The sequence below is a fragment of the Rhea americana genome, unplaced genomic scaffold, assembly GCF_003343005.1.
Source record: "Rhea americana isolate MKP2758 unplaced genomic scaffold, rheAme1 scaffold_55, whole genome shotgun sequence".
Classification (NCBI taxonomy): Eukaryota; Metazoa; Chordata; class Aves; order Rheiformes; family Rheidae; genus Rhea; species Rhea americana.
The window spans coordinates 1756927-1774821 of record NW_028186701.1 but is presented as its reverse complement, the minus strand read 5'-3'; the positions used below and the strand labels follow the sequence as shown (position 1 = coordinate 1774821).

General features: G+C 41.0%; 1 protein-coding gene and 1 long non-coding RNA gene across 2 annotated transcripts in view; one reads left to right on the top strand and one right to left on the bottom strand.

Moving 5' to 3' along the window:
* LOC146587986 (poly(rC)-binding protein 3-like) overlaps positions 1–11857 on the top strand; it is a 101259-nt gene extending 89402 nt beyond the window's left edge. Inside the window, 3 exon segments of the mRNA XM_085318742.1 lie at positions 3004–3173; positions 8887–9047; positions 9050–11857. Of these exon segments, the coding sequence (XP_085174868.1) occupies positions 3004–3173; positions 8887–9047; positions 9050–9234 (516 nt within the window). The 3' untranslated portion in view covers positions 9235–11857.
* On the bottom strand, positions 5564–7338 carry LOC146587987 (uncharacterized). Its single transcript, XR_014897535.1, has 2 exons — positions 7269–7338; positions 5564–6402 (listed from the first exon to the last, which is right to left on the bottom strand). It is a non-coding gene; the product is annotated as an uncharacterized LOC146587987 (long non-coding RNA).
* Positions 11858–17895: the final 6038 nt, after the last annotated feature.

Below are 17895 nucleotides of genomic sequence, written 5' to 3'. Positions count from 1 at the left end.
CTGAAAAGGGTTCTTCCAGATACTTCCATCARCATCATTATCCTTGACCCATCTGGACTGAATCTTTGTTACCTAACTCGACTTCATTTGGGTGGTTGCAAATTATTCCTACTGATCCATGTAGGTTAGAAGGATCCATCACAAAAATGGCAGACTGCTGCCTAACCYTGTAGGTGCCTTCACAGACTTGTTCAACAAGAGCTGTGAAACTGCTGTGTCCTCGTAACTTACCTGAAGAACCAGCAGAGCCATACAATTCCATCGCTTTGAACCAGTGTCAAAACCTGTGGTCTGCAACAGCACCATCTACTTGCTGGACCACCTTGATCAGTCTGCTAAGTGATAATGGCATAACTAGCTTTTATATAGCAGGTACCAATTGTACTAGATTTCCACCCTTCTGCTTTGTATAGGTTTAAGGGAGTAAGTAAGTGCAGCCTACATTTTTCTGTTATTAATATATGGAAAAATAGATAAATACATATACTAGGATATAATCTATTAAAGCAACCAGATGCATATTCAGGTCTAGCATCAGTCAGGGGACTCTGCGGATGTGATGGGCTGCCAGAATTGCTGCTTCACTGAGCCTGAATCCTACGCACTGGTTACCAAGATCATCAAAACCAACAGATGGATTGTTGACCAAAAGCTTTAAGATCATGATCTGCAAAAACAGTCCCTGGTTTTAGCAGAGGGAAATACTGACAGCCTCACTCACTGCGCTGCTGATSGCCATCCCAAGCTGATTTCGTATCYRTGAACAATTCTAGCTAACAGCCAGGTAAAGATGACCCAAGGTTTTTGCCATCAGAGCTCTGTTCTGCTCCCACAGTAGTGAATGCTTCAGACCAGATTTGGGTAAATTATATCATCTATGGTATGGCTTGCAAATAATCACAGGAAGAAAAATGTGGAACTCCTCTGTCATCAGATTTTAACAGATAAGAATGATTCTAGTGCTCTCAGCTTTGCTGCACATGATAGTTTGGTGGAATTTGCTTTCTTTCTCGCATAATGATGGCATATGAGGATAAAAGCCAAAAGCCACCACTGGCTGGCATCRCAGCAACCAGCTGTGAGCTAACTGCTCTTCTCTCCTGCTTCACCTTAACTGCCTGTGAGCCTTGGAGGCCAGTGAGAGTGAGGCATAGAAAGCAGATGTTAAGGGAATCCGATGCTGATTATAATAATTAGTGTATGTGCATGTGCTTGTGTGTGTACACAGAGAAATCCTGAAAGTCCCYACATTCACCACAGTGGTCAGTTCGTAAAATAGTACTTTCTGCTCAGGCTACCTGGATATTCGTGGGTTATATTGATCTGGCATAGCAGTCCCCCAGCAAAAGGGCCCGTCAGTTTATCTGGGCTCCAAATTCAAAGCAGTCAAAGATGAGTCAAAGCTAAAGATATATTCAACTCCCAGTTTCACCAGGTTACTAAGAAAGCAGGTAGCTGCTGAGCAGAGTTGCTGAGCTGCCATGGGAACTGCTTTTTTCCTAGCTAATCCACAAGACTTAGCTCCTGCACAGTCACATCCCTAGGAAGTGTCAGCATCAGCAAGTTCGCTGTCCTCATCACAAGGASCTCACCAAAGTGCTTAAAGGCCTCTTCATTGGCACCTGGCAGTTATATACTAACGCAAGTCTTCAGGATAAGGTTAAGGAGTTAAAAGAGGCCTCATATTTAAACAGAATGGGAAAATCTGTGTGTTTTCTTTTTTTTTTAAATCCATTTTTCTCTCATGTATAAGCTTCTAGTACTTTATATCTATTTTGATTACCAGGCTCTCTATTCTGGCATCTTGTCTGTCACTGAACATAGTGTAGACATAATCTTTTATTCTTTTTCATTTGATAAAATGTCTGGACAGTGTCATGGGCAATGGGAATCACTTTCTGGCTGGAGGCACTAAGTACTACAGTAACAGAAAAAGTAATATGTCAGGAGCAGAAGCAGTAGAGAGGGTGAGAGGGCAAGGAAATCGCAGCATCTTTGCACTTTTTTCTGGCAACTAGGGTCCAGTGTTGGCATTCCAGTATAGCAAAATTTTTGTCTTCTACTGGTTCTGGGCATTGCTGGGTTTGGTAGCGTCCAGCCACCTTACCACAAAACACAAGGCTGGCCTCCTCCTCACCATTAAAGAATCTGTGACATCTCAACCTCAGCTGCTGGCTTGGTGCTCATGCACTGTTGGCTGCTGGAGGAGCAACTATCACACTCCCCTATCACTACCCTGCAGCTGCAGTCCTTATGTATAGTGTTAAAATACTTCAAAATGTTGCATTCAAATTCCAAATGCTTATAACTCCACCAGGGGCATTTAAGCAATCTTTAAAAGACTGTTTAGTGACAACGGTAACAGCAGTGCAATTTTATGGGGCTGAGGGATGCACACACAGGCTCAATTTTATTCACAAAATGTAGGCTTTGTTAACCTTCTGTAAAATAAAGCAGTTTTACTCTGGGAGCAAATTTCAGTCTTTCTCTTTGTCTAATTCTGCCTTCAGTTACATGGCTGTAAATCCCACTGATTTTAATAGTGTAATATCTGGCCAAGTAAGGACCAAGTTTGCCAAGGAAGGTTGGGGACTAGCAGCCATATGCTAGACTGGTGTAGCTCAGCATTGGTAGAGCTTGGTATTGTCTGGCTTCTAGCTACTGCTCTTGGCAGTACTTGTGTTCCTCAGCACTACAGCAAAATGCTGTTTTCTGTTGTAGAAGATAGCGGAATAATCTGTGATGCTGAGTTGATACCTAGCCCTGTGAGGAACAAGACTTGACTTACACAAGTATGAACATTCAGCCGATATGGACCCTGCTAGTTATTCCTACCAAACAGCACAGCAAAAATCTTTTGTTTTGCTATTGAGAGTCTCTCTTTTTTAAACCATGTTTTTTTTTTGTTTTTTTTTTTTGTTTTTTTTATCAATACTACAAATTTCAGTTAAATGGTTTTTGCCTGTGTCTGTGGCACTAATCTCAGTCTTTGTCCCACTCCAGTTAATAGGCTGCATTATTGGCAGACAAGGCAGTAAGATAAATGAAATCAGGCAGATGTCAGGAGCGCAGATCAAGATTGCTAATGCCACAGAAGGCTCTGCAGAACGACAAGTTACAATCACAGGATCCCCTGCAAATATCAGCTTAGCACAGTACCTCATTAATGCAAGGTAAGTTTGCTCTATAAGTGATACGCTTCTGCGAGATTGCTCTGTCTGCTCTCCAGCAAATGTCTGTCCTGGATAGATCCAGAAAGTTGCTTTGCAGTGTCCGTTTTGCACAATTTTATTCAATTCCTAGCTATTTTTAAAGCTTGTGTTAATAGACTGTGGTTATTATTGGTTTATATGGAAAGCAGCTTAATCTGGTGCACTTCTAGGTACATTTTGAATTACCAGAGCTCAAAAATATTCCGAATACTCACATTTGTATTCATCTAAACTACAGGGCAGATATAAATTAAATGACAATCATAAATTCTTTAGAAGCTAATACTTTTCACAGAACAATTTTGCTGTCCTAAATGGCAAATACTGTGAAACAGGTTGCAGAACAGATTTAATTTACTAGCTGGAAATTGCCACTCAGAGTTGATATTAAATTGACATTTGGTTGCTAAAGAGACACAGGATTTATTATTTCAGAGACAGTACCACAAATTTGTAAAAAGCATGCCTTAATGAGACAGGGGAAGACTATCTGCTTCCCCATTTTTCACCACCAGCATTTATGAAAACACTGGCTGCTTGGTTAAGCCATTGAGACAGCTTCAGTCTCTATCAATTTTGATATGCATATTTAAAAATGTATTAAAACTGATATCACTTTTATTTGCAATTATCTTGAAAGGAAGCGCAATGGATATAGTGCTGTATCATAAATCTATTTGTAAATGGTATACTGAGGAGTATACCATTTGTGGGAGGGGGAAATATCTATATATTCTACAACTTTTTTTTCAAAATACCATGAGAGAAACCAAGCTTTGTGTTTAACTATACTTGCTGTTAAGGTAGTAGATATTATATGTGATTTATGCGGTGGATTGTAGTCATACCAGGTCTACAGACTTCTATGGTCCGATCACCTCTCCACCTCACTTATGTAGCATACCAGTAGAAGCCACTGTAGACATCATAATAAAGAAAAGGATGTTTGTGTAATTACGTATATTATGTACGTTATGACAAACAAAATATTATTTTTCAATTGAAAGTAGTTTCCTAGGGGAAGATATATTTAGGGGTGGCATCAGCCTTAGACAAGCCATTGACAAAACCCTAAAACAACCTACAGCTCTTTTGATTTATATTCTTTATAGCAAATGTAAGTCACTTCCTTAAGCCCTGTAATCAAATAAAAATGTGTTCCCTCCTTTAACCCTTAAGGATATGTTCTTCTCTTGGTGTTCAGGGATTCCCCACACATCGAGACGAGAATAGACCCCTTCACTTTTAGTTGCATAAACACCATATGGCATGCATCTGGATCTCAGAAGATAACAATTTAAGATCTTCAAGACAGCTAAAGCATGCAAATAAAATAATGCACTTATAAATGGAGTTGCAGTGAGCTGCTCACCAGAGACAGAAACTCTAGTGAACAAACCTCTTTGACTCACTTAGAAAAGCCTGTGAACTCTCACAATTCTGTTTATTACTGTTTAACAAATCTTTTGATGGAATGGGATAAATGAGGTCTTTCTTTTAACATACTTTTGCAAAGAAGAAAACTTCTCAGCAATCATATGCCGTGGATACTCTATCTATCTATACCCTGTGAAACCAGAAACAAACTATTTATTTTCTTCTTGTTGAATTTCTAGCTAGAAGTCATTTGTTACCATCATCTACAATAAACCATCATATATTATTATGTACCATATGTTGAAACTGTATTTAGACAAAGTGACTTCATTTGTAAATGAAGACTCTTAAAGCAATGTATAATAAATTAAGCTCTAAGGTAATATAGGATATTAAGGTGGCCTTTTCATTTTTAAAAAGTTACGTTGTTGCGAAAGTTCTCTTTTCCCAAGAGAACTTCTGTCCCGGTAGGTGCCCCCACAGCAGCAGCGCTCGTTTGCAGCGGCACCAGGTGAAGAACCGAATAACGTTCATGCAAGAGGTCTGTGATAGCTGTGGTTCAGGTGCTCAAACAGGGTTTTGAGAGGGAGAGCTGCACTGCCACTACCTATGTGTGCTGGGACCCAGTTTCAGTGTCTGAACTGGTGCAGGTCCTGCAATCTCTTTAATATGTTGGCATGAAATTAACAGTTTCAGGGAAAAGCTGAGTACACCTAGACTTACTAACTTACATTCTGTAATGTTAGGGGGAAAAAAAGCCATATAAAGACTCAGGGTAGGGTGGACTTTTCCTTTCTCTCGCTCTCCCATGAGCTCTGTCATTCTCRTAGATTCAGTATCCAGGGCCAGTATTTCTGCATGTATCAGTGTCTCACAGCAGCATGGGATTTAAAAGACTACCCACTGTATTCTTCAAACAATCTGTGTATATCTTCAAACTGTTTTCTAAACAGAGTTGCCATCTAGATAATAAGTTATCGCGTTATTTTAAATATTTTATTGCAATTCGGTGTTGAATATGTACATAAGAATACATTCTCTAAATTATAGCTATATAAATACATTGATAAAATATCAAGACAGAGATTTAAAACTTTCTAAAATACTGTTTTGATTCTGTATTGATTATCCAGATGTCGACCTCTGTAGTAGTAGAATGTGTCCCAGCTTACTTGCAGTAGAAATGTCTTTTTGCCTGTAAAATCTTCTGCCGCTTRACTGGTCTCTGCTGTCGTAACTGGACTCTCATTATCCAATTACAACTTCTAAATCTTATCAAGGATGAATAACAGTTTAGGTTTCCTGTATAATACTTGATTTTGGATTATAAATGAATTCTAGTCAGCAGCACTTTGTTGTTGTTGAAGAGCAGTTTTCTGAAGATAGTTTTTGCTTCCATTTTGATGAGTCATTCACAAAATTAATCGAACTGTTAAAGGCACACTCCTTTAATCCTTCACTGATTCCAAATAATGCAGGATGTGGCCTTCCGTGTATATAAAGTGCAGTTCTTCAAAATAACAGTGTAAAATTGTCATCATTAAATTCTATATGAAGAATGCCTCATCAGCTTTTATATTCAGGTTTTTTGCATGAAGCAATGATTTGGGAGTTTGAGTGGCTGCTACCAATGCCAGTATTTACCCTGTAGAATCTTCTTCTTCCCTGTTGGTGCAGGAACCAGAGCTCAGTGCTGAGGCTCAAATTCCAGGAGTTACCAGTAGAGATTTTTTTTTTTTAATGTGAGTTAATTAGGAAAAKTTGGAGTCACTGAAACACTGAGTTCCACATCAGCTTTCTACATATCTTCCTCCTAAAATAAAATTGAATTATATATATATATAAAAATCCAACTGTATAAACAGTTTTACAAAAGCTACTGAGGTATCATCACCATGTAACTCCTACTTCTCAAGTGGAGGATATATACTGGAGTTGGCTTCAACGTTTCAGCAATAGAAATAAGTATTCCTAATGTAAATGACACTGTTTAGGATTGGCAGTAGCAGTTCTAGCCATACAAGGATGCTGTTCTCTCTACAAAGAACAACTCTGATACTGAGGGTAGTAAAAAGAGAAGCTCCACTGCAGAGACAGATAAACACCACAGAACTGAGGGTAGACAAACCAAAGTTTTATGTCCTAGAAATGGGTCTGCATTTCATGAATTCGACCTRCTCCCCTCCCACCTATCAGAGACGACTCATCTTCCAGCTTCCTGGCCAGAGAAGCTGAGAGGTTAATGCTYCAAGAGCTCACTCCCTTCTGGGGGTGTAGAGGAGCCCCATGCTCGAGGGCCTCCCATCTCCTCCACTCCCTCTCACCACAGCTCACACCAGCTTTGGGCACCCTTCARACTTAGGATAGCAGGAGTTACCAGTGTTCTGGGGATGCTTTAGCCCAGTGTTCGCATGCCCTAGCTCAGTGCTTGTTTGTCTGCCGCTGTACGACGGGAGCAAGGCATCTGGTTGTGACCCTTCTCTGTCCATGAGTAGACCGGGGGCTGTTTCTCTCAAAACTGTGTAGAACTCGACAATAAGTGGGGGGGGGGAAGGTTCTTGCAAGCCCTGAGGAGGATGACACCCCTTGCGCTCCTTGTGCAATCATGCAACCGTGATGGTCAGGATTGCTCCATGACCCTGTATACCCTGCATGGTTTTGCCCCATAGTAATGCTTACATGAGCTACGCAAGTGGTGCAGCAGAAATCYTCAGCTGGGCAGTTTCTCCCAGGCTGCTGTGGCTCAATAAGCRGTTCGCAGGCTGTCACCAGGTCCTCGGCGTGGACAGGCGGTCACTGGGGCTCACTTCTGTTGCTGCTTTCCTATGGGAAGGAGACACTCTTGCAGGGTGATGCTCTCTTAGCTCACCTTAGGAAAAAGCCCAGCAACCTGCTAATAATCCTTGTATTGAAAAACAAACTTGGAGTTAGTATGTTTATAACTGATGATGATTGATTGGTTTTTCAATGATGATTTTCTAACCCGCAGTCCTAGTTATGTACTAGGCTGCAATTCCTCCCAGCCAGTCACCTGCAAAATGCATACTGAAATTGGTGTTTACCAAATAGCAAAACAGCATGCAAGCCATACCAAACACCTGCCAAGTAACTAGGGAAATATTTTCTCACTTGAAAAAACAACGTGCCCCTGGCATCACTGCACTTTCATAAATAAATAAATGCRGAAAGGCCTGAAGAGATGGGCCCAATTCATGTTTGCTGCTGCTCGCGATAAGCCGAGTTTGCTTTGGTACCGCCATCTGCCAAAAAGCCCGCCACGTCGGTGGCATAAGTGGCTGGGTCCTGCCGGGTTCTTGGTGTCTTGCGGATCTGTGTGATACTGTTCGTGCTGTGTTAACGTAGTATCTTGTCTGTCAGGTGCCAAGTTCTTGACTGTTAACTGTAATACCTGTTGCCAGTTCAGAAAGGATACTGCTGCTGTGGAAGCTGGTGTGTTTTTCAGTCTTCCTTTTTCTTCTGATTTCCGCAGAATTAGAGTGCATTTATATATATGTTTTTTTGGTCATTAAAAAAAGTCTGAGGAAAGCATAAATCTAAGCAAGCACACTGGCTAATCATCAGGCTTGTTTTATACGAAAAATGCACATTGACCTCACAGTGAATTAATCAATTAAAACCTGTAACCTCATCAAACAAGCAAACGAACGGGGTTTGGTTTGGGTGTGTTTTTTTTTTTTTTTGGGCCTTAGCTGAGAATGGTAGCGCATTGCTCAGCGCGCTCTCAGCCGAGCAGAGCCACGACGGGTACCAGGTGTAGGATGCCATTGGCAAAGCACAGAGATGTCCACCACCGCCACCCCCTCCGCGGCCCCCCTCTCAAAAACCCAGTAAATTTTGGAAAGCAAAATTAATTCACCAGATCAGTGCTGGGGAGTAAACTTCATAATTATTTTAAGTTTTCTTTTCAGTTTCGTTTTCTCCATCTTTTTGCCATTATTCACATTCCTTCTTAGATTTCTTTCTTTTTTCATATGTAAAATAAACTAGCAACCCCTCCCCCCAAAAAAGCTTTTATTTTGGAAGAACTTCTAGAGCCGCAGTAATGTTTTCACCATCGAATCATGAAAAACCCTTTTGTTATTTCTCTTCTTTAACACATAACATGTTCCTCCTTTGACCCTCATTTTCCCTTTTTTTCTCTCTCTCCCCCCCCGTCCCCCCACTCGTGCGCCCCCTCGCCCCCGATCTAACCCTGCCCTCTCGTGTTGGCTCTCCCCCCCCCGCCCCGGCTCGACCCTCCCAACCTGTTTGTTCCTGTTCCTCTCTTCGTTTGCAGCTTAGAGATGGCTAAAGTCAGCACCCAGACCGCTTCCGTCACGACCCCTGTTGACCTCAACATGAACCTCTCTCAGTCTGCCACCCCCACCTCCACCCCCACCTCCATGGCCGTGCTGGCGGCCGCCTCCGCCGTCACCGTCAGTACCCCCCCCCCCTTGCCACTCTGCCAACCACCCACTATGCCGTTCCTGTCTCCAGTCTGCTTGGCATGAAAACTGTCCCGCTCCTGGCACTAAATGCCGCGGCCGCCGCGGGGGCCGCGGGGAGTTTGTCCGCTTACACTGCCAAAATTCCTTCGACGAGCGGGGTTAAGAAATCTGACCGCCAGAAGTTTGCTCCATATTGAAGGGAGGAGACACAGTGCAAGCTTGGCCAGCTCTACCAAGAGTCTCTGGTAGATCCTAGCTATCGAGGAAACAATATGGCATATTTCTATTTTCTGTTAAATTGCTAGTGTGAACTGTTGCCAACGCAAATTGTCTTCCACTTTCCATAACGACTAACACCCAGGCACCAAGTAGCAACTAGTTCCAACAGCGAGCAGGCGCCCCGCCGGGACCCCGGCCCCCGTCACGTGCCGCCGGCTCGGCGCTAGCCGCGAGCCAGCCTGAGCAGGCCGCGGCGGGGACGCCCTTCCGCCAGGGCCACCGCCTGCCCTGCTGCAGCTGGGCAGGACCATCAGCAAGGAGACACCCTGGTGGGGCTCGGCGAGAAGGGAAAACCGAGGCAAAATTGGGATACCGGGGGCTGCCTTTGGCAGTGCGTTATTGCTTGCAGCCTTAACGCGTAGATTTATATCCCTTTGAAGGGATCCYGCCAACCGCAGAACAATTTTTCTACTGTTAGATGCTGCAAATCTCTGATCCATCTCTGAGGCTGAGTGGCACCACCGAGGGCTGAACTGAAATGCTGGCCCCAGGTGGCCTCTCGTGGTCACACCACTGCTCTGGAGGCCTCTCGGTTTCCCCACTCCGACATCCACCCGCTAGAASATGGAGAAGGTTAGCAAGTGCCAGAACAGGCCCGTAGAGTAATACATGGCCCYGGTAAATTAAGCTTTCTGGTCTGGGAGAAACTTTTACACACMAATAAGAAAAGACAACAAGAAAAAAAGAATCAGGCACCTGTGCCTTTCTACTGTATTTTTCAAGGATGCAGCAATTTTCTGTGATTCAGGAAAATGTAATTTTTAAGAGGGTCATGGCGGAGAGGGAGAGCAGGCTCCTTTTCGCATGCAGACATTTTACTCTCAGATTCCTGACAAAATACTTKTTTGTGTAACTACTTACTTAATAAGAGACACAAATCGAAGCTGCAGTTAGTCACGATTCTACTACTTCCTACGCCTCCTATCCCTTTTTTAGGTTCAAAGTACCCTGCCAGTGACATAGCATACAGCCCAAACGCAAACCCTCTGAAGTCTCCTACTGGAGTCACCGGAAGAAATCCCCATGGCTTTAATGGGCGCATATGCCTTGCTTAGCCAAAAATGAACTGGCTGGTTCCCCCCCACCTTGGGTTTCTGTACAAAATACATTCCAATTTAAGTAACTCACTGCAAATTATGCATTTGGATTGTATATCATAATTACAAATAAAATACTATCTTGCACGGTTCAGCTGCCTTTCAAAGGGCGCTGCTTTAATAGATCACATCCCTTCAYAAGGCCTTAATTACGTTAAGATTAACTAAGAACAGACTGTCTAATTGCAGCCAAATCGAAGCGAGCCGGGTGATGTAATGGCTGGTTGCTAGCTGTTGGAACTAGTTTTTAACTGCATTTTCTGTTTGTCCATCCACCTTCTTTTTAATTTCTGTTGCATAATGCAGTAATGCAATATTGTTTTCTTCACCACTTCCAAATCCAGAATCCCATTAGCCCGTCATGTTCATCCACTTTGCACTCCTTGGACACAAAGCTTTAACAATTGAACTGTATCCAGTACATTTTAATATAAACTAAAAAACACAATGCAAATGCAATACTTTTTAAAACATGGTATTTCAAAAAGTGTGTTATTATCATTGTATAGGGCTAAGTTCTATTTCAGTATTCTGTGTCATTTCTGTATTCTGTGGGCTTTTCTTCACCTTAGTACCTTTGCACTAAGTTTTGTCGCTGTAACCATTTGTAGAACTGCCATTGTTACAGTTTGCACTTATCCAAATGAGGATTTTGGTTGTTTTTGTTGTTTTTTTTTTTTTGGTTTTGTTTTGTTTTGTTTTTGTTTGTATATAATGAAGGAAAAACTGGAAATAATGTCAAGGTACCTCAGCTATTTAACAGCTCTAGAAAACTGCTGTAAACTTGTTCTGGACTATTGTAACTGTTTTAATAACTGACATTTAAAAAAAGCAAAAAAAATACAACTCTGTGTGAGAAAACTTGCCTGCATTGAAATGCTGTTCTATGCTGGTTGTACTCAAGTGTTATTTTTTTAATAGTGAGAAGATTTTTTTTCTTTTTTTTTCTTTTTTTGCCTTTTTTTCTTTTCTTTTCCTCATTTTTGTTCCTACATTTTAGGCTGTCTTCAGAAGTTACTGGCCTGGGGGCTCTGTAATGTATCTCATCATGCCCTAGTGCATTAGCCACCAGACAGGACTTTTCCAAAGCCCCATGAGACAATGCTTTCTATGGACTAATCTACAGAGGAGTTTCTGCCATTTCTAACTTTCTTATTATTCTGAGACATCAAAAGAAAATCTTCTTTTACTCTTTAAGCAACTGTGCTTCCTAACTCTTGTGTTGCTTTCATTACTGTTACAGTTTTAACACTGTTGTGGCTCATAACATAAAGCAAAGAAAAGTTATTTTCTGGGGTTAATTTTCATTGATGTTCATGCTTTGGCTAATCTGTATAAAAGCATGGGCTGTTAGTGTTCTAAATCATTGTATTCAGCTAGAGACTTGACAGTAAATTAAATGAGACGTTTTTATAAATAAATTTTTTTCCTGATTTAAAAACAACGTGGTAGCTTTGTGCATACAACTGTTGTGTTGTTTAATATTTGTTCTTTGTAACCAAGTTGCTAATTTGTCATTTGAGAAACACTATTTTATGGATTGTCAAACTAAGATCATAGACAAATTGCTTGTTTGCATTAATGATTAAAGGTTTCATATCATCACGCTTAAGGTCCCAGTGCTCATTGGGAAAGAATGTAACAACTATGCAATATTGGCAATATTAGAAAGTACATTAGTCTGTTTTCAGGGATGATGATTCTTAGCATGATTAGACAGACCTAGATTGCGTAAATAGTACAGCAAGCAGTATTTCTGCAAACATCTTTCTCTGGTTTTTAACAAAGCTGCACTTGGAGTACTTTTCCCATAGCACAGAGCAGACAGAATTTGGCCTCTTATTACAAGCTATAAGAAGCTACCCTTTTGTATTACACATGCGTTTTCTTATACTGGTTTTAAGATCAGATACTGGGGGGAAAAAAAACAAGAATGAAAGAACAAGCCTGGATACTTAACCTGGTAGTGCTAAGGGCCTTCCTGTTGTTCATGTCTTTATTCCCAGCAGCGCCACTCAGTGACAGGGCTTCTAGAGAGAACCACATTTCAGTTGTTAGGAAAATAGGCCAGCAGTTGGGAGGAACATTACAATTTGCATTAAAAATAACGTAGTATAATGAGCGGAAAGCTAGCCCATGGAAACCACTGATCCTGCCCTAAAATACTACTTGAGCTCTTCAGCTCCTTGTTTGCATCTGCTGAAGCACTGCAGGCAGAGCCACAAGTTACATCTTCATGCTGAAGTGAGGGACAGGGCTGGATCCGAGCTGTTGCTGCATACAGCATTTCTGGCTGCAGTCTGACCATCCCTCTTTTTAGGGCACTGACAATGCTTAGGAAAGTTACTACAAGGTGCATCCCAGCTCTACTAAGGTCTGCACTTCTGCCTTGGTGCCTTGCTTGGGGTCCTGGCTTCTCTGACTGTCCAAACTGGTTACTTAATGGTGCATGCCACTATTTATTTTCCTTTGAATATAGGGTCCAGAAAGCTGCTTTGTGTCTGGGTCTTGAGTACAAGTCTGGAACTATGATACAACTGAGATGTGCATACAGGCCTGGAAGCTTGTAGCTGTTCCCAGGTTTTTAATACAGACATAGCTACAGCGCACACTCTTGACAACAAAGCTTACGGAGGAGCACAGAATCCCGTGTTATGTGCCAGCACCCAGAAAGCATTACCCAACAGCTGTCCAAAGCCCTAGCTTGGAAGAACTATTGGCTGTACTATTAATCTTCTCCCTGATAAAATCCTGCCTCATAATTTTGTAAAATATAATATTCACCAGTCATATTTTTGAAAGCTGAGGTTGCTTTCAAAGCAGGATCCTCCATTTTCAAAATAGCTAAAGCCATTTCTCTGGCCAGCCTGTCTAACATAAGTGAACAAAGAGAACACATCGCTGCAGTTCAACACTGCAGGTTAGGACCTTGCCCTTCCATAAGGCTACTAGGCAAAGGGCAGCAGCAGCAGCAGCTTTGTTACATACACCATCCTTCACATAAATAATTTCCATGCACCTTTCAGAGTTGCCTAGATAGGTTTTTTAAAAAAACTAATTAAGGGATATATTTATGTGAGGGATGAGGAGCAGTATGGTAAACATGCATGAACACAAGAGGGTAGGGGAGAGAGAGTCTTTCGTGAGTGCTTTTGCCAAAAATGGCACAGTCAGAAATGTGGTAAGATCAAGGCTAACGGAGGTTTCATTTTAATGCAATGATTTAAGTTGGAAAAGGTTTCTGAATGGCAGGAGAACTAGTAGATAAATTTAATACACAAAATGGGCAAGCACAGTTCAAGAAGGTACATCTAAGGGGTGGGGGGAAGAGGAAAACCCTATGAAGTTTGACAACTAAACCAACTCATGCTCAGGTTACGTAAGAGGAAGCASTGTGTCTGTACCTGAAAAGGCCACTCCATTGTGAGTCTCCAGCTGAAAGCCAACACAAGCTCTGCAGGCTTTCACATCACCAGATTAGTATCTGCGCTCTAGCAAACATCTCAAAGGAACTGAAGYAGCTGCTCTGTTGAGTTTCTCTAGTGAAAAGAAAGTGAGAATGCTGGAAAGCAGAAGGTGGAATAAAGTCAACTAGGAAGAAGGGGGAAAAAAAAGAGCCCTAGAGGTCTTTAGCCACATAACCTAGCCCACTGCTTTATGTTCTCAGACGTACCAGAAGGCACCTGTAGGCTTTAAGGCGCATACTTCTGCCAGTCCATAGGAGGCAAATAGCATCAGTCTCACTGGTGCCAAACGTGTAGGCACCTGGTAAGTGCTGAAGCCTCACTGGTCTGCAAGGACAAGATGTTTCTGTGAAGTCACATGATAGAGTTATAAAGTGTACATTGAACTTTCTCCACCTAAACCAGCCAGAAAGAGATACTTTCCCATTCTTTTTAAACACCCAACAGCAGGTAAAAAAATGCTTTTCTGGGATGCGGGAGAGCCAAATTCGGTTTCTTCCATAGCCTCAATTTCAGTTGAATGTATTTCAGTACTAGTTGTATACTTGCAGCAGGCCTTTCCCCTTCCCAGGTGAGTGACATAATTACCAGGCAAGAAAGTCACACATGGTCACTAGTTCAATTAGTGTATGGTAACACTGCTTTTAACAGGAAAGCCTGCGATCTTGTCAGGCTGCTCAGCTAGATCACAGAACCTGCACATTCAAATCAGAGCATGCAAAGTAGGGAGTTGTGCCTAGAGCTCTTATAGCTTCAGCAAGTGCTGCAACCACCAATTAACAAAGTAAGTCTTTAGTCCCTCAGCTATCTTTTATGAGGAAAGGCCTGGTTTAGATGCCTATGTGAGGGAATTGTTCCTATTTCTTTCCCCAGCTAACAAGCCAGGACAGTTGTAAATGAAGTGATGGCCAGAACATTAAGTGATGAACAGAACATTAAATGACGGCATATACTGGAAAACTGCTTCACATCACATTTCGCAGCCTTGGCCTGAATGACACTTCATAGGCAATCAAGGCTATATTGCTTTTCTGTCCACTGAAGTATATTTACTCCAGTGGTGAGAAGTCTAGGATGTTAATAGAACGGCTACATTTCTACATCACTGCATCTGTCCTGTCACTCTAGAAACAGGCATAAATCCCAAATCAGTAGTAGAACTGATGTCTGATTTCCTAGTGCTCAATTTCTTGATTATAAAAAATAAATTGTAACATGTAAATGCTGTAAATATTCGAGTATCTGACTTYTCTGACTAAAGCTACTTCTAGCTCATTTTTTCTGAAATGATGAAATGTAGACAATTTATTTATAGCAGCATGTAATAAATAAAATTGGTCTCATCTCAAATTTAGTTTATGGGGAGGGGAGGTTTGCCAAATGTAAAGCTAACGCTCTTTTTAACCAGTAATTTTGTTTCTGAAGCAGATTTTRCAGTAATTTGCTTTAATAAAGGAACAGTCTTTATTTTTTCTTCCTTTCTCCTTCCCCCCAACCATTTTTGGACTCCTCCACACCAAGTACCTCCTCGTATAGCAAATGCAGCCATTTTTACACACCTGCTTCTCAGACAAGATGGCAGCAGCTTAATTCCTTCCTGATGGAGAAGAGAGCACACCAGACTGCCATTTCCAATTATTTGCACTTGCTTAACTACTTACAACTTACCAAGCACACTGGATTACAGGCAGTAGCAGCCGGTGGCTAGCTGCTCCCCAGGGAGCGTGGGGTTTGGAACAGGCGTGTGCACATGCAGAGCCCGGGGCCATGGGGGGGTCATTTACCAGGTTCATAACCACTAAGCTGTGGAACAGCAACTTTTCTTGGTGACGTGAAATTTCAGTGTTTTCACATTTGGGCAACCACATACCATCATGGTATCAATAAATAAGGCTAAGCTTTCCCCCTTAATTCTGATTCTTCAGTTTTCCAGAAGTCCTAGATGTCAGAGATTTAAAATATTCTTCAAATTCCACTGTGCCAGAGTGCYAGCTTCTTTTTTGACTCTGGTATGGACAGGGCCAATTATTAGAACTACTTTCATCTCAACTGCATAAAAATAAAATACAAGCTTTTAAGGAAATAAGAATTAAGAAAAAAAAACAATTATTTGCTCTGATTAATCACCTAGCAAAATAGTTCATCAAAAATTAATCATAGAACTGTTTTCTAAAACTGAGGACAGACATAAGATACAAATTAATTGTGCCTATGTTTTTCTAAGACACAGTAGGTCACTTATCACGATATATTAGCCTGAGTGTTCTGGGATAATTCCCTTCTCTCCTTTACTGACATGCTACTTTGCTAAAAAGGAGGTTGATTTGCTGCCTTCCTGGCACAACAGCACATAGACATCAATGGTCTTGCAGGACACAGCTAGCAAAGTCACTCCTATTTTCTTCACAAAGCTCTGTGTTGCAAGTGATGAAGAAAACGTAGCTACGCCTCCACTATTGCCACTTCTTCCAGTGAAAACTAATGCACAAGATTATTTATGGGTCTATGAGATTTCGCTGAGGAAAGAGGCACCAACTCCTAAACAAGCAACAATCAAGAAGAACCAATACTGTCAGTTACTTCCTCAGTAGAACATATCCTGTCCACTCTCTGGCTCGCTGTCCAGACTACTTCAATATAAATCATGTCGGGATAATGAACAGTGATTGGGAGGAACAATTCCATGTTTACTCCTGCCAGCTTTTCTCAACATTGATTAAAACAATGAATTCTACTGGCTGGAATTTGAACATACAAGCTCAGTCCTCTGTAATAAAATACAGAATGAAGAGTGACTTTTAAAAACAAACAGTATAGAAGATTCTTCTGCATTATACACCTGATACTAAAGACTGGTAACTGCCTTTACCATCTTACTGCTAAATATCTATAAAGAGGGCGACTGAACTAAAATAGCTGTACTATTTAATGCTCAGTCCCCTTCCTATTATCTACAGCTGAAAGTATGATTTTATAGATACATGTATAAAACAAAAGTTTTAAGTTATAAATTCAGAAATCAACATTTTTATATTGTAAAAACACCGTATGCCCACGATGCTCAATGTAACCTGCACTTAGCAGTATATGATTCTCTGACATCAAAGATGATTTTAAAATCCAGTGTTAAAAAGCATTGAGAAATGAATTCAGTGAACAAGGATAAGTAGAACAATGAGTCGCTTTGCTTAGTTCTTCCAAGAGTGAGAACTGACCACAGGGGTTTGAACAAAACTGTGCATCTGTTAATACTCTCACTTTCTCAGCTCAAAGAGTTCGCTTTCTAGTAAAATGGACAGCTTGAGATCCTTCACTATGGCATGACAGGCACCTTATAGATTGACATTCAAATTATCATTTCAAGCTATAGCAGGAAGTGCCTTTATTATTTCAGTTTTGGCCCAACTAATTTTCTCTAACTTGTCAAATCATAATTTGTTTCAATAGTGTGAATRTTTATTAAATCACAAATGTTGATATCTTAACCATAAACATAAGTAGGTGTTACTAAAAAATATTTCACTCAACATTGCAGTTATTAAATTAACCAAGAAACCAAGGCTGTCAGCCAGCATATATGAACGGGAATAACAGATGCACCAAATTTTTAAAGACTATTGCTTTTTTGACAGTTTTATAAACATAGCGAGTTGGATCAAGGATCATGGAAAACAGAAGTGGTAAAACAGCATCTCACAATAAGGAAAAGGCTCCCATTATACAAGTGTTTCTTTGAAAGGAGGAAAATTAAACATCTAGCTTCAGTATGCAACACACTTCCCCTTAATTATTTACTTAATAAACACCTTTGAGTGGAGTGTCTCTCTTAATAGCAAAGCTCATTTTCCTCCCTGAGGACATGACTAACTTGTTTTAAAACTTTAGGAAGAAAAAGAAGGAACTATTAAGCTATTCTTTTGCAACTTCACTTTGTGATAAAAATTAAATCACGTCTCCTATTTTTTGAAATCCCTCAGTAACTCAGTAAGTTTGTCATTTTTAGTATTTGCAAAGGAAA